Source organism: Scophthalmus maximus, chromosome 22 (genome assembly GCF_022379125.1).
Source record: "Scophthalmus maximus strain ysfricsl-2021 chromosome 22, ASM2237912v1, whole genome shotgun sequence".
NCBI classification, from domain to species: Eukaryota; Metazoa; Chordata; class Actinopteri; order Pleuronectiformes; family Scophthalmidae; genus Scophthalmus; species Scophthalmus maximus.
Genome location: NC_061536.1, coordinates 4,099,242 through 4,112,257, shown reverse-complemented (window position 1 = coordinate 4,112,257; position 13,016 = coordinate 4,099,242). Strand labels below are relative to the sequence as shown.

General features: G+C 41.9%; 1 protein-coding gene across 19 annotated transcripts in view; it reads left to right on the top strand.

The window, feature by feature from the left end:
• Positions 1-13,016, top strand: part of LOC118291872 (cytoplasmic dynein 1 intermediate chain 1) — a 51,836-nt gene that overhangs the window by 2,424 nt on the left and 36,396 nt on the right. For 5 of the 19 annotated variants that reach the window (XM_035620344.2, XM_035620343.2, XM_035620345.2 and 2 more), the window contains 4 exons: positions 727-865; positions 2,129-2,170; positions 3,574-3,633; positions 3,991-4,106. In XM_035620344.2, the coding sequence (XP_035476237.1) occupies positions 727-865; positions 2,129-2,170; positions 3,574-3,633; positions 3,991-4,106 (357 nt within the window). Of the gene's footprint in view, positions 1-726; positions 866-1,303; positions 1,310-2,128; positions 2,171-3,573; positions 3,634-3,990; positions 4,107-13,016 lie in introns of all 19 variants that reach the window. The other 14 variants (XM_035620357.2, XM_035620356.2, XM_035620354.2 and 11 more) reach the window with 8 other exon arrangements.

The following is a 13,016-nucleotide window of genomic DNA, read 5'->3' as shown; positions in this document are numbered from 1 at the left end:
AATCAGACCAAAGTTCACGATCATACATCATACGACTTACTGTATGTTTAATTTGGTCAAAATTATCTCTTCAGTCCTGAACTAAATTGTTTAATCATCACTGCTGCCATGAATATTTCTGTTTGTATATAATCATTCATTTATTTATGTACAAAAATAGTAACTGTCCAACATATTATTTTATGTGGCTCTTTTTTATCCCAAGTTGATTCTATGATTTGTTATGGACATTGTGGTTATACTTTGCTGAACATTTTACTTTGTATAGTCTTCTTTTTTTAACAACTTCCTTTTATCATATTTTTCTGTTCCGCAGTGTACTAATATCTTGTAATAAGGTATTGGAGCATAAATATTAAATACCATTTTCTTCTGAAGTGAGTTTGGCAAAGTATGATGCTCAAAAGTGCCTTTTGCTTGTGCACAAATCAACGTGCTCAACAAGCTGTTGGAAGCACTGTTCTCTAGTGGTCTGAAATTGCAACAACACCCTTAACACCTAAGCATTGGCACTGTTGCAGAATTGGGTCACCGCTACTCCTGTTATCTGTTTGAATTATTAATTATTAATCTTCAAATACAGCTGAGTACAGATAAATAATAAACACAAAACCAACAATGCATTTGATGCCCTTCCCTCCCTCTTCCTGTCTTTTTAAAACATTTATTATATTTGTCCATCATTCATTTTACTTTGTTGCTTCTCATCCCGTTTGTTTTCGGCAGCCCATTCTTTGCAGCATTTAATGGTAGATTCATGTTACTTTCATTATTTAGTCCCGACCCCTGTGTCCCCCTCCAAATCAGTGAGCACGCCCAGCGAGGCAGGGAGCCAGGACTCAGTCGATGGAGGCGCGACAGGCAGGCAAGTCAAAGTTCAACATCAGAGGTGTTCTCTGTGCATGAGCCTCATCCATCTCTCTTTAACGCAACTTTGAAAATAAGAAGTCTTTTTTTTCCCACTATTCACCCATTTTCTTGAGTGTGAATTAAGATAAAAGTAGCTAAATAACTTCTTACATTCTTGTGAAGAAAAAAAGAAACAAATTCATTCATAGATAAGATAAATTAGGTAAGAAACTTGAAAACTGTGTACTAACTAGAGGGCTTTTTCACGTACCAGGGATGCTCTTTGAGAGGTTACCAATAAACTGTTTGAGGAAACCGTTTTAAAGATTTAAATTGAAGGCCTAAACATAATAATAATCTGAAGGGGTTTTGGGTGAAAATAGTTTTGTGAAATTTTCCCTTTTGACCCATGTATATATATATTCTGTCTCTTCTCTTGTCAATTGCACAACAGGTTTAGGTAAGGATGAGTCACTACTGGTGGAGTTTTCGTGCCTCGTTAGGTCTCGGATGTGGTATCTGTCATTTGTCGTGACACTGCGTTTTGATGACCACTGTGCAGCTTGTTGCTTCTCATAGCTCGTTTTTGAGAAATTAATTTTGAGCTTGAGGTGTGTCTCAGCTGCGGACATTCTAGACACACTGATGAATGCAAATTGCAGTTTCCAGGGATAAACTTCCAAGTAGGCACCACATTGGTACACTTTCAGAAAGCAGCCTGGGTGAGCCAGCTGATGTAATATGTTTGGAATATGGATCTTAATGGGGGTGAACCATACCATTTATAGGTAAGCACTGTGGCGATTGACAGAAATTACAAAATGTTAGCTTTTACCTTTCTGTCACTGTCCTGTATGGTTGCAAATGCGGTGCTTAGAAAACCCACTCATAACACTCCAGACCAGTGCAGTAACTATTTATCTTCAGGTTCTGCTCATGGCTGATGTGGTGAATTCAACCTGCCATTGAATAGGGAGTGGTCATCAAGTGCTTTCCATTTGCTTTTGAATGGCAGCTGACTGTACTATATGTCAATGTGTGCAGGATGCCCTCAGGGGTCATTAGTGATGTGTTGTCCTGGTATGGCCATGGGTGGAATTGGGGATGAAAAAAGATCCTAGCAGAACACTTTTTGTTTAGTTTTTAACCAATTGGATTTTTACAAACTGGTATAATACCTGCTATGAAATATTCCCCCCCCCACAAATCCACCCTGGATGATGCCATGCCATTTCGAGCTTCTCCATTTGTGGCTGTGTATGTGTGTGTCCCTTCTTAGGTCAGGTTTCTCTAAAAACAAGTCCCAAGCACAGAGCGCAAGGTAAGCATTTTCATGTCAAACCCAGGAACACTCCCCCTCCTACTTTTCTTCAGCTGAGGCTATCCTCATGTGAACACAGCGGCACCAGAGTGTTGTCAGTAGTGTTCTCATCATGATTTATAAGATCAAAACACTGCTGGGCCTCTCTATCTCTCATTCCTCCGCTCTCCTCTGGTGACTTCCTTTTTGACACTGTGCTGTCTCCTTTAATACCGCCTCGCAACATCGCTGTTCACATCACTCGAGCCACAGAGGTGATTTCAGCCTTCACAGAGTTGACAATCAGCTGCTTGAAGTGTCATGGCTGTAACTGTTAAAACGACTCTTGCTGTCAGGTTAAAGAAATGTCTTGCCATTCTCACCTGCCACTGCGCGGCACAAGCTGAAGGCCTAATGGGTGTGTTCGCTGGCCCCAAAACATATCACCAAAAAGGGTAGTGGGGTTTGAAGTGTCATCCTTTCACAGCTGACAGATTTCAACCAGCTCACCATGAAATCCTTTATGTCTCTTCTGCTTTTTAAATTCCCTGTAAGGTAAATAATTCCTGCCTTCCCAAATTTAAAACAAGCTTCCAACCACGTAAATGTAATGATCGAGCTTACGGTTTGTCAAACTCGTTGACAATGCATGGCAAGGACAATGTCAGGTGTACTGAAAAAGCTAAATCTTTATATACAGATTCATTTAGATTTCCATCTGCTGAAGGTCAACATGTTAACATGTGTATGTCGTGCTGTGGGTGTGATATGTAAATCATGGATTTTCATGTATTATTCGGCACAATTTTGCACATGAAACACCGGGACACAGAATATCACGTGAATCTAATCTAGTATGTGTGAGTATGAAATGTTAAGAAAGAAGAAATCAATAAAATGTCATACACATTGGTCAAATTATGATACTTTTCCCCGCAGAGTCTTCCTTCATTTAAAAGTCCTCAGAACTTCATACAGTTTCTACAGACAGAATTAAACTATTTTGACTTCTCCCACGCAACAGTGGAACGTTTTTTTGTCTATAAATGTATGCGATTCCCAAATTGTCATAGATTCTTGGCAGATGACCAAGAAGTCTATCACAAGAGATTAGTGGAGATCTTTAAATAAGTACAGGACATTGTATAACTAAATGTATGATGAAATGTAATGTCTCCCTAATGTATAGCCCTCTCATACTATATCCACTTAAATAATATGTACAGTGCCATCTTTGCATGAAGTTCAATGGGAATTTTCCATGAAAATCTGTTTTCTAGATAAGTGGTGTGTGGGCGAGAGCAAGACCATGGTTGTCGTAGAATATGTAGTGTTAATATGTGCTATTGGTACATGTGTTTGTTGCCACGTGTCTGTTTGTAAACATGCATGTCCTCTCTTGCCCTCCCTGCTGGTGACATCAGGACGCTGCAGTGGGACACAGACCCGTCTGTGCTGCAGCTGCAGGCTGATTCTGAGCTCGGGTACATCTTCCTCCTGTCCTCTTCTTCACTGTTTGATGAAAAAATATACTACAGAACAACTTATTTGGCATTGCATGCCATATATAAAAGTCATTTTAAAATTGAATAGTACATTTAAAGGATGGATGTAAGTGCGAATAGATTCAAAACAAAAAAACAGTTCTAACCACTCTTGACGCAATCCTCTGATAATTGAACTAGAGACCGCAGACATTAGTCTCCATAAATTAGTCTCCGCACATTATTTAGCACTCTAGGCATCTGACAAATGTAAATATATGGTAGTTTAAAAAGGACAACTTGAGTTTAAGGACAGTATAGCCATGCTAATGATACCATCTTCTTTCTGTTACCCAGGCGGAGGATGCAGAAGCTGGGGGCCTCTAAGATCACACAGGTAGACTTCCTTCCCAAAGAGGTGGTCTCTTACTGCAAAGAGACACAGACACCACTCGCTGCCCACCTGTCTGAAGGTGAATATTTTGTGTTTTTTGTGTTTGTGCATGCATGATTGGTTCTCTAAAATATTCTTGTGAGATGTGGCACTGAAGGTTACAATAGGCAACAAGACTGTTTCACTTTGCAACGATCATCGTGGCTGTGCGGTTGAATTTGATACTGCTCTGGTTAGCTAGATCACAGCCTGTAAACCTGGAATGATTTAAAGATCTTACAGAGAGAGGGAGAGAGAGAGCAGTGCTAACAAGTGTCTGTCAGTTTTTGTCTTCAATCACAGAACATCTTTGTGTATATAATGTATGTATATATACACACACACACACATCTCTTTTAAGGAGGTTTTGTTTTCACGTGTCTGTTTTGCAAAAAGTACTGAACTGGTTAGCACCAAACTCAGTAGAGGGATGGGGCATGGGCCAGGGGGGTGGGTGGTGCAGATCCAGTACACAAATTTGAGTAATGTTTGTAGGGAAAAAAACGTATGGATCTTGATATGAAAAATGCGTATATATATTAATGGTTTGTACAAGTTGGTGCAGATTATCAGACAGCATGACGTCCTGTTTCGTTTCTATTATAAGAGCTTGACAGACTGTGGATGGAGGTATGCACTCAACTGTTGGCCATTCTCGTTGTGCTTGTGTGTGTGTGTGTGTGTGTGTGTGTGTGTGTGTGTGTGTGTGTGTGTGTGTGTGTGTGTGTGTGTGTGTGTGTGTGTGTGTGTGTGTGTGTGTGTGTGTGTGTGTGTGTGTGTGTGTGTGTGTGTGTGTGTGTGTGTGTGTGTGTGTGTGTGTGTTCTCTCAATCATGATTAGCTGGGAAGATATAGTGCAAGATATAGAAAACTTTTACATGTATGTTTGGGCATGTGTGCTGGTAGCTACATGTAAGCATGTGAGGCTATATATGTATACATGTGAAATGTGTAGGTGCATATTTGAGTCTCTGCTAGTGGACGTGAGCAGCAGTCAATGCAGCGTATTTGGCGTAACCTCGGTGGTTGCAAATTCAAGGGTTATGGAATTGAGTATTTTTCTATTGGAAGAGAAGAAAGTGTAAATATGGAAAGACGACGGTTGCATCTGTAAAATTAAATTGAATTTCAAAACTTTGTCCTCATGAACGTGAAGATAGTTCAGTTGCAAATGTCATCGTAAAGTGATGTGTAAGAATGCACATACAAAATAATACACCTACAATCTCTGTCCAAACTGACTGATGTGCATATATGTAGACACATACATACATGACCAAACACACACACACACACACACACACACACACTGCACACACACTGCACACACACACACACACACACACACACACACACACACACACACACACACACACACACACACACACACTCCTAGTTGCAAAGACAGCTGGCAGCCATGTGACTACAAAGGGGGTTGTACTTCCTGCTTCCTGTCATTATAATGGATGGTCTGGTGTGGATTCCACCGCCCTCCTCCACCAAAAACCACCACACACACACACACACACACACACACACACACACACACACACACACACACACACACACACACACACACACACACACACACACACACACACACACACACACACACACACACACACACACACACACACGCACACACGCACACACACACACACGTCTCTCCTGATCAGCATCGAAACGGTCCGCCTCGACTCCCCCCATTTCCTTGACAGACCCAGGAATAGATAATTTATTCAACAAGTGCACAGGCACTGACTCACATACGTGTGCTGGGAGACATGTACACAACCAGAACCAGGTCTTTTGGTCAAGTTTGCGCACACAACACAAACACACACGGACTCCTGTTCTCAGATGATGTCAGTGTACCTACATGGAGCAAACACACAAACAATTACATATACAGATGTTACACACTACAGTATACAGGGAAATTATGTAAAGAGATAAAGACCACACACTGTACATAAACAAATACACACTGTGACTGGTGAGTGCCTGCAACACTATACAGTATGTTGGTCCATTTATATGGTGTGTCCAACAGTGTGTGTGCGTGTGTGTGTGTGCGCGCGTGTGTGTATGCGTGCGTGCGTGCGTGTGTGCGTGTGTGCGTGTGTGTGCGTGTTTGTGTGTATGTGTGTCTGTGTGTATGTGTGTCTGTGTGTATGTTTGAACAAGTACATCTGGGAGCCAGAGCAGAGCTGTGTGGTGGTCTACAGGGAGGTGACCCTGGCCTTAGGAGACCCTCCCCTCTTTGCAGACTACCACAAAGCTTGTGTGTCTGGAAGAAAGAAGAAAGGAGGCTGATGGTAGCACCTGCCTGCACTTCTGGCTGTGTGTTTGTTCAGGCCAGATCCTGTCGTTGCTCACAGCCCAACATGCAACATACAACGACACACATCTCATGTTCAGGTTGTAGCAACAGGTTGCGGTCATTATAATTAGTTTGGCCCTGATCTCGGAGTTTGAATTGCTAAATATAAGTAAGTATTTAAAAATGTTGAATGCCAAACATAAATGGTGTCGTGAAGGGTTGTGAAGTGGTTCATGCTCAATGAAATGCCATTGAACCCAACCTACTGTAAGGTTGAGCTTCAAAAGCTGTGTGTGTGTGTGTGTGTGTGTGTGTGTGTGTGTGTGTGTGTGTGTGTGTGTGTGTGTGTGTGTGTGTGTGTGTGTGTGTGTGTGTGTGTGTGTGTGTGTGTGTGTGTGTGTGTGTGTGTGTGTGTGTGTGTGTGTTACACTTATGTACATCTCCTAGTGTAACCTTTCACGCGACTGCACAGACGGATGTTGAGTGTCCGCATTGTCCAATGTGCTCTAAAAACAGTATGAGGACTCACAGAGCTGAGATTATGCAGTGACCACAAGCTGGTCCCTTTTTTGTTTTCTTTTAATTATTTCTATTTATGTGTTGTTTTAGCTTTAGGATGTTTTGCTTTTTCTACGTTCCCTTCCTCTGTTTCGTGTCTCTTCCTTCCCTGTCCTCAGGCTCTGACCTCGACCAGTTTTGTGTACAGTAGATTGCAACTTACTGTGTTACCCTGTGTAATGTTTAAACATATATTAGAGCGAGAGAGGAAAGAGTGGGATGAAGCCAAGGAGAAACCCAGCTGGCTGCACTGGAGGAATGGACGGAACAGTAAATCAGTGGTCTTAATGATGGTGGTGTGTCCCCGGGGTGTGTAAAACTCTTTGGAGAGTTGTGTCTGTGTGTTAAAGTGAGTTTTTTTAATTTTATTTTATTTGTTCTTTTTTAAGGATAAACTCAACATTGATACCGAATCTTTCTCAAACAGCAGATTGGCAAAGATGTTGACCTCTGCCCTGTCAAACTGAAAAGAGAAATCCCAAAGAAGAATTAGTTCAAGTGTGTCGGAGTAGTCTTCATAAAAAGGCATCTGGCCAACTGATGCTTTTCATTTTGCAGATATGACTAGAATGATTGTTATGTCCATCAAATGCTATTAGAGCCTGTAATGGATTTATTAGATGATCCCTAATGTGGGAGATGGTCTCACATGAAAACTGTAATATTGACGTTGTGGTGTGTGTGTGTGTGTGTGTGTGTGTGTGTGTGTGTCTGTGTGTGTGTGCATAATCACTTTAAATAATTGACAGATGACTCAGGGATTCTCTCGTGGCTTCTTTTCTCCTCATGAACTTCTGACCTCTGCAGTTTTCTTGTCTGTCCTTATGTGTGTGTGTGTGTGTGTGTGTGTGTGTGTGTGTGTGTGTGTGTGTGTGTGTGTGTGTGTGTGTGTGTGTGTGTGTGTGTGTGTGTGTGTGTGTGTGTGTGTGTGTGTGTGTGTGTGTGTGTGTGTGTGTGTGTGTGTGTGTGTGTGTGTGTGTGTGTGTGTGTGTGTGTGTGTGTGTGTGTGTGTGTGAGAGAGACGTAAGTAAGCACTGTAGGAGAGTGTGTGCGTGTTCAAACCTGAATGCAGCTTTATCAGAGTGCATTGATTTGATCTGACTTTGTTTCTTTGTGAGCAAGTGTTTATCATGTACATAGGAGTTTGTGTTTAAAAGCTCCCATGTAGTATGTGCTCGTTCGTGTATGTGTTGGTGAGACACATTTAATCTGGTTAATGAGATGGCTTTTCATTTCCGTGACTAATTTGCCTTCCTATAATCGCGATGCATGTCCGTTTTTCCCATTGGCTGTGTACTGATCAGTCTGTCCCGAGTGTCCATTGTGTCAGGCAATCGGATTAACCCCAGTCACGGTTGGCTCCAGTTATTTACTGCAGTCCTAATGGGTATGAATGGACATGCCTGTCGTGAGGGATGGACGCTTTGTCTTAGGACTTAGCAGGAATATGAAGTAAGGTCTAATGTGGTGTGTGATAGTAACCTAACGTACTGAGGTCAAACAAAGTCTGTCTTCTTGTGGTTTAGTTTCAGGCCTCTTTTCTTGTGTTAAACCATGCTGACTCTCTTTTTTAGAGAGACGTGGCTTTTATTTCAAACAGACTTAAAACAATTTAATACAAAAAAAGGCTGAAAGTGTTTCTTTTATTGGTTGGTAGTTTTAGCTTAAATCTCTAAAGTAATTGTCCTCATTTTCCAAGGTAATGATCAGTAATTGTTGGAGTGTGACAGCTGGATGCTTTTCAGCTCAGCCATGGCAGCATTTATCAGAGACACACTGGACTGCATTGATATAGATACAGTAAGACTGCGACTTTATTCTCATTTTAATTATGATGTGAAACAGAGAAACCTACACATCCTCACCCTTGAAGCCACGCAGTGTGTCTGCTTTACCAATGGGTAAGACTGAAGTTGGGTCAGACCCAAGTTTTTTCGGCTTTACTAAGACATGACAGTCAAACCTTTTTCCTTGGACCATGGACAGAGTCACTGTCAGTACCCCGTACTCTCAGGCTAAAGTAACTATCTTGTGTGTGTGTGTGTGTGCGCGCGCGCACATGCTTACTTGAGATGTTGACAAGCATAGTAAAGGTCAAGGGGATTGTGGCCATTTTGTGCATGTGCTTGTGCATGTACACGTGCGTGCATGTTGGCATGGGTGTAGTGTGCGCCTGACCCAGCTTGTAGTAAATTGGTTTCACTCAGTGGAGCCTTAAAATACCCATAATAGGCCTCGCTGGAAAGGCAGCAAAAGAAATTGAGAGGAACACAAGGTAAAAGGAGAAAGAGGGAATTTAAAAGGTTAAGAGAAACGCGTGCGTCCTTCAAGAATAAACAGAGGAATGGAAGAGAACGAGCACGAGACGGATGTTGCAGCAGTTATGATGCTGCAGCAGTTATGATGGTAATTGTTTGCAGTGAACTACAAGTATGCCTTCTGAAATGCAACCCAGTGTGTGTCTGTGTGTTATCTGATGTTGCAACTTTGGAAAACCCCTTTGTTCGGGTTAAAACTTCACAAGGTCAAGTGTGTGTGCGTGTGCGTGTGCGTGCGTGTGTTGATGTTTGTGCGTCCGTATCCAAAAGTATGTGCACTCTCCCTCTGTAGTATTTTCTGGCCCATTAGTTTTCAGGGTCGGTACAGCTTGAGTATGTAGTTGGTCAGAAATTCACTTAAGTATATTTACTGCATAAGAGGCTTTCTTTTGACATGTGGTCGGCTGGTAATGGCCTCTAATTGCAAGAGAAACCCCATTTCCAAGCACTAATCTGAAAAGATACAGTCTTTTAAGTACGAGAGCATACTCATAAGCAAACATATTCATAAATGGAAACGCATATGTGCAGACTAACATACATGGGAATAAACAAGCACACACACACACACACACACACACACACACACACACACACACACACACACAGCCTCAGAAATGTACCCATGAACACTTACTAAGTGGCCACACACACGCACACACGAACACATGCACATCACCTGAACAACATAATCCCATAATGACGCAGTTCAGAAACCAAGTTGCAAATTAATGAAATGACCCTGACCATTGGCAGCACGTTGAGCCATTTAGACTGTTTACTTTTGTGTTTATAAATATATTAAATATGATCCAGCGGGTCATGAACTGTCTACAAATTAGATTTAATCCGATAGGTGTGGGTTTTTCAAATGGCACTAAATATACTGTATGTCTGAAATTCTTTACTACATAAAGCACCAGGTTATTGACCTTCTGGTATTATACGGTACATATTGGTTTGTCCCATATGCTGCATAACAGGAGTAACACGGTTCACTGGATTGAGAATTAACTTATTTTCGGTATAATTTCGCATTGATATATACAGTAGTTTGACAATGTGGAAAATGGACAACAAATCATTGGTTTTAATCAAGCTACAAAGACGAAATTGTTGCAAATTTTGATATTTACTGGCATTTTGGCGCACATCACTGTGCTGGCACATTGTGATGCTTGTTCACTGTGAGACTCAAATGTGTTCTGTCTTTGTCTGGTTTCGAGAGAGAGAGAGAGAGAGAGAGAGAGAGAGAGAGAGAGAGAGAGAGAGAGAGAGAGAGAGAGAGAGAGAGAGAGAGAGAGAGAGAGAGAGAGAGAGAGAGAGAGAGAGAGAGAGAGAGAGAGAGAGAGAGAGAGAGAGAGAGAGAGAGAGAGAGAGAGAGAGAGAGAGAGAGAGAGAGAATCAAAAAGTAAAAGAATAACTGTGCGAGGCAGCGGGACTGGGGTTCGTAACAAACACCCACAACTCCTGGAGCTGAGGTCCTTTAAGTTCTCTCTGCCAATTTAACCGTCTGTGTGTGTGTGTGTGTGTGTGTGTGTGTGTGTGTGTGTGTGTGTGTGTGTGTGTGTGTGTGTGTGTGTGTGTGTGTGTGTGTGTGTGTGTGTGTGTGTGTGTGTGTGTGTGTGTGTGTGTCTCTGGCATTTTCAACAATCCAGCGAAGCAACGAGGCATTCAAATAAAACAGTGAATGTAACACACTCCCGGTCTATATGAAACCGACATGACTGAGGGGTTTGCGGGCAGTCTTCAAGGTCCTGTAGGGAGGAATGTGGTTGCACGAATGTGTGTGTGCGTGTGTGTGTGTGTGAGTGAGTGTGTTTTCATGGTTAGGTACTTATATGTTTCTGTATGTGTCTGCGTATGTGCATATATGTGATATGTGCGTAGCCACATATGGAAGTGCTTGTCTTTTACGTTGTTGTTGTTCCAGCCACGCGGGTACAACAAGCTGAACCGACCGAAGGTGATTTTGTGTGTCTGTGTGTGTATTGTAAAGGCTAAATTCTTGTCCAGAATAACTCCAGTGAGTGTACCCAGAGGACCCTGGACAAAATGTACTCATTTATTTTACTGTGAATTTGTTCTGTTAAACAAACGTGCATATACAAATTATCTTTCTGTGTTTGGTGACCTCTGGATTTTTGGAAGAGCAATAGCTATGAGGGAGCAGCTTCCGGGGATACTATTTAACCAAGTGTGCATTTGCTGTACATGCATATTGAGACAAACACCTTGTCCTGGACACACAAACACACACACGTCTACTTGACGTCAGTTTTGTGTTTTACTGTTATGATCTCCCCTCGTCTTATTCCCCGCAGACGCACGTAATCGTCCAGCGCTTATCGCGTCCTCGCTTCATAAAATATCTCTGAGCTCAGCTTTCATCGTCAACGACCTCAAACGGGCGCAGCCTTCGCTCTCGTTTCACTCCCAAAACTGATGCGGGGTCCCAAGAGGTTTCTGTCAAAATCGCCATGGCAGCCTAAAACCCAGAGACCTGCTTGATATTAGAGAAAAACTAATGTCTTTCACAGTGCATAAGGTATTCCAAATGAGTCACAGATGATTGCAATTTTCCCCTATGACCACCGTATAATAAGGTACATGAGCCCTTTCTTCATCTCCTTCCCTCTGGCTTTCTTTCTCTCTTTGGCAAAATGACCATCATCCAAAGTAATATTTGCCATCTGATGAGTGCTTGAGATGAGAAGGAATACAGTTTCTCGTGTTGCCCGCCCCCCCCCCCCCCCCCCCCCCCCCCCCTTTTTCGTCTTTCAACTGTTTTCCTTTTTTTTTCCTCTTCTCACTTGTATTTTGTTGAACTTGACTTTTTGACATGTGCGCCCCACCCTTTCCCCCCTTGTTGCATTTTTTATGTGTGTGTAAAACAACAGTGGGGCATGAACCTTTCCCTGGGTGGTCTCCCTCGTATTTCGAGATCCTTTCTACTCTCCAAGGGTTTTCACTTGAGAGGGTAGTGGTTCACTGCCACTGCTAGCCTGCAGCTTGTAGCCCTGCTTTGCTGTAGTTGTTTCGGTTTGATGGTTATTAACCATTTCAATACAAGTTTGTTTATTTTTACCTGCACAGTTTAAAAGTACATCCAGTGGAATCTATTTTTTTTGATACAGACAATCAAATGACAAGACAATCAACAGTATATGTCATCTAAAAGTAAAAAGTGTGCTGCTGCCATGGTCGCACAACACACTTTTGTTCTTTAGTTCTTCAGTCAGTCATGGCGAAAATTCAGCATGCTTCAATTTATTATACTATTCTACTATTCTAAATTTCAAGATCACCGTCACAGTTTATACTTTTGAGAGTTGATTTTAGTGAAATTTGATCATCAGGCTTGTTTCTGTTTGGCAGGCGTGTGGCCTGCTATTCTGCAACTCTCCAGCAGGGAGCACTCTTGGCACATACTCTTGAAATATACTTGATGACTCTCAATGTCTCACCAGCCAAAAGGGTCAGACATTTATTATTGGTGTCAAATGAAATTATGATAATAGCTTTTTTCTTTACAAATAATCTTTGACATATTAATCTTTTCAAGTCTTAATTTGATTGACAAATTTCCACAAGGTCAAAGCTTGTGCTGTCTTTGACTCACAAAGGTATTGAGTTAATTTTTCCCCCTTAAAATATTTATTTGTTTATTTATGCTGAGCGTTGCTGAGGTGCCGTGAATACAGTTTTAGTCTATTTTAGTACAGCCGAGAAGCAGTCAAGCCCAAGCATCA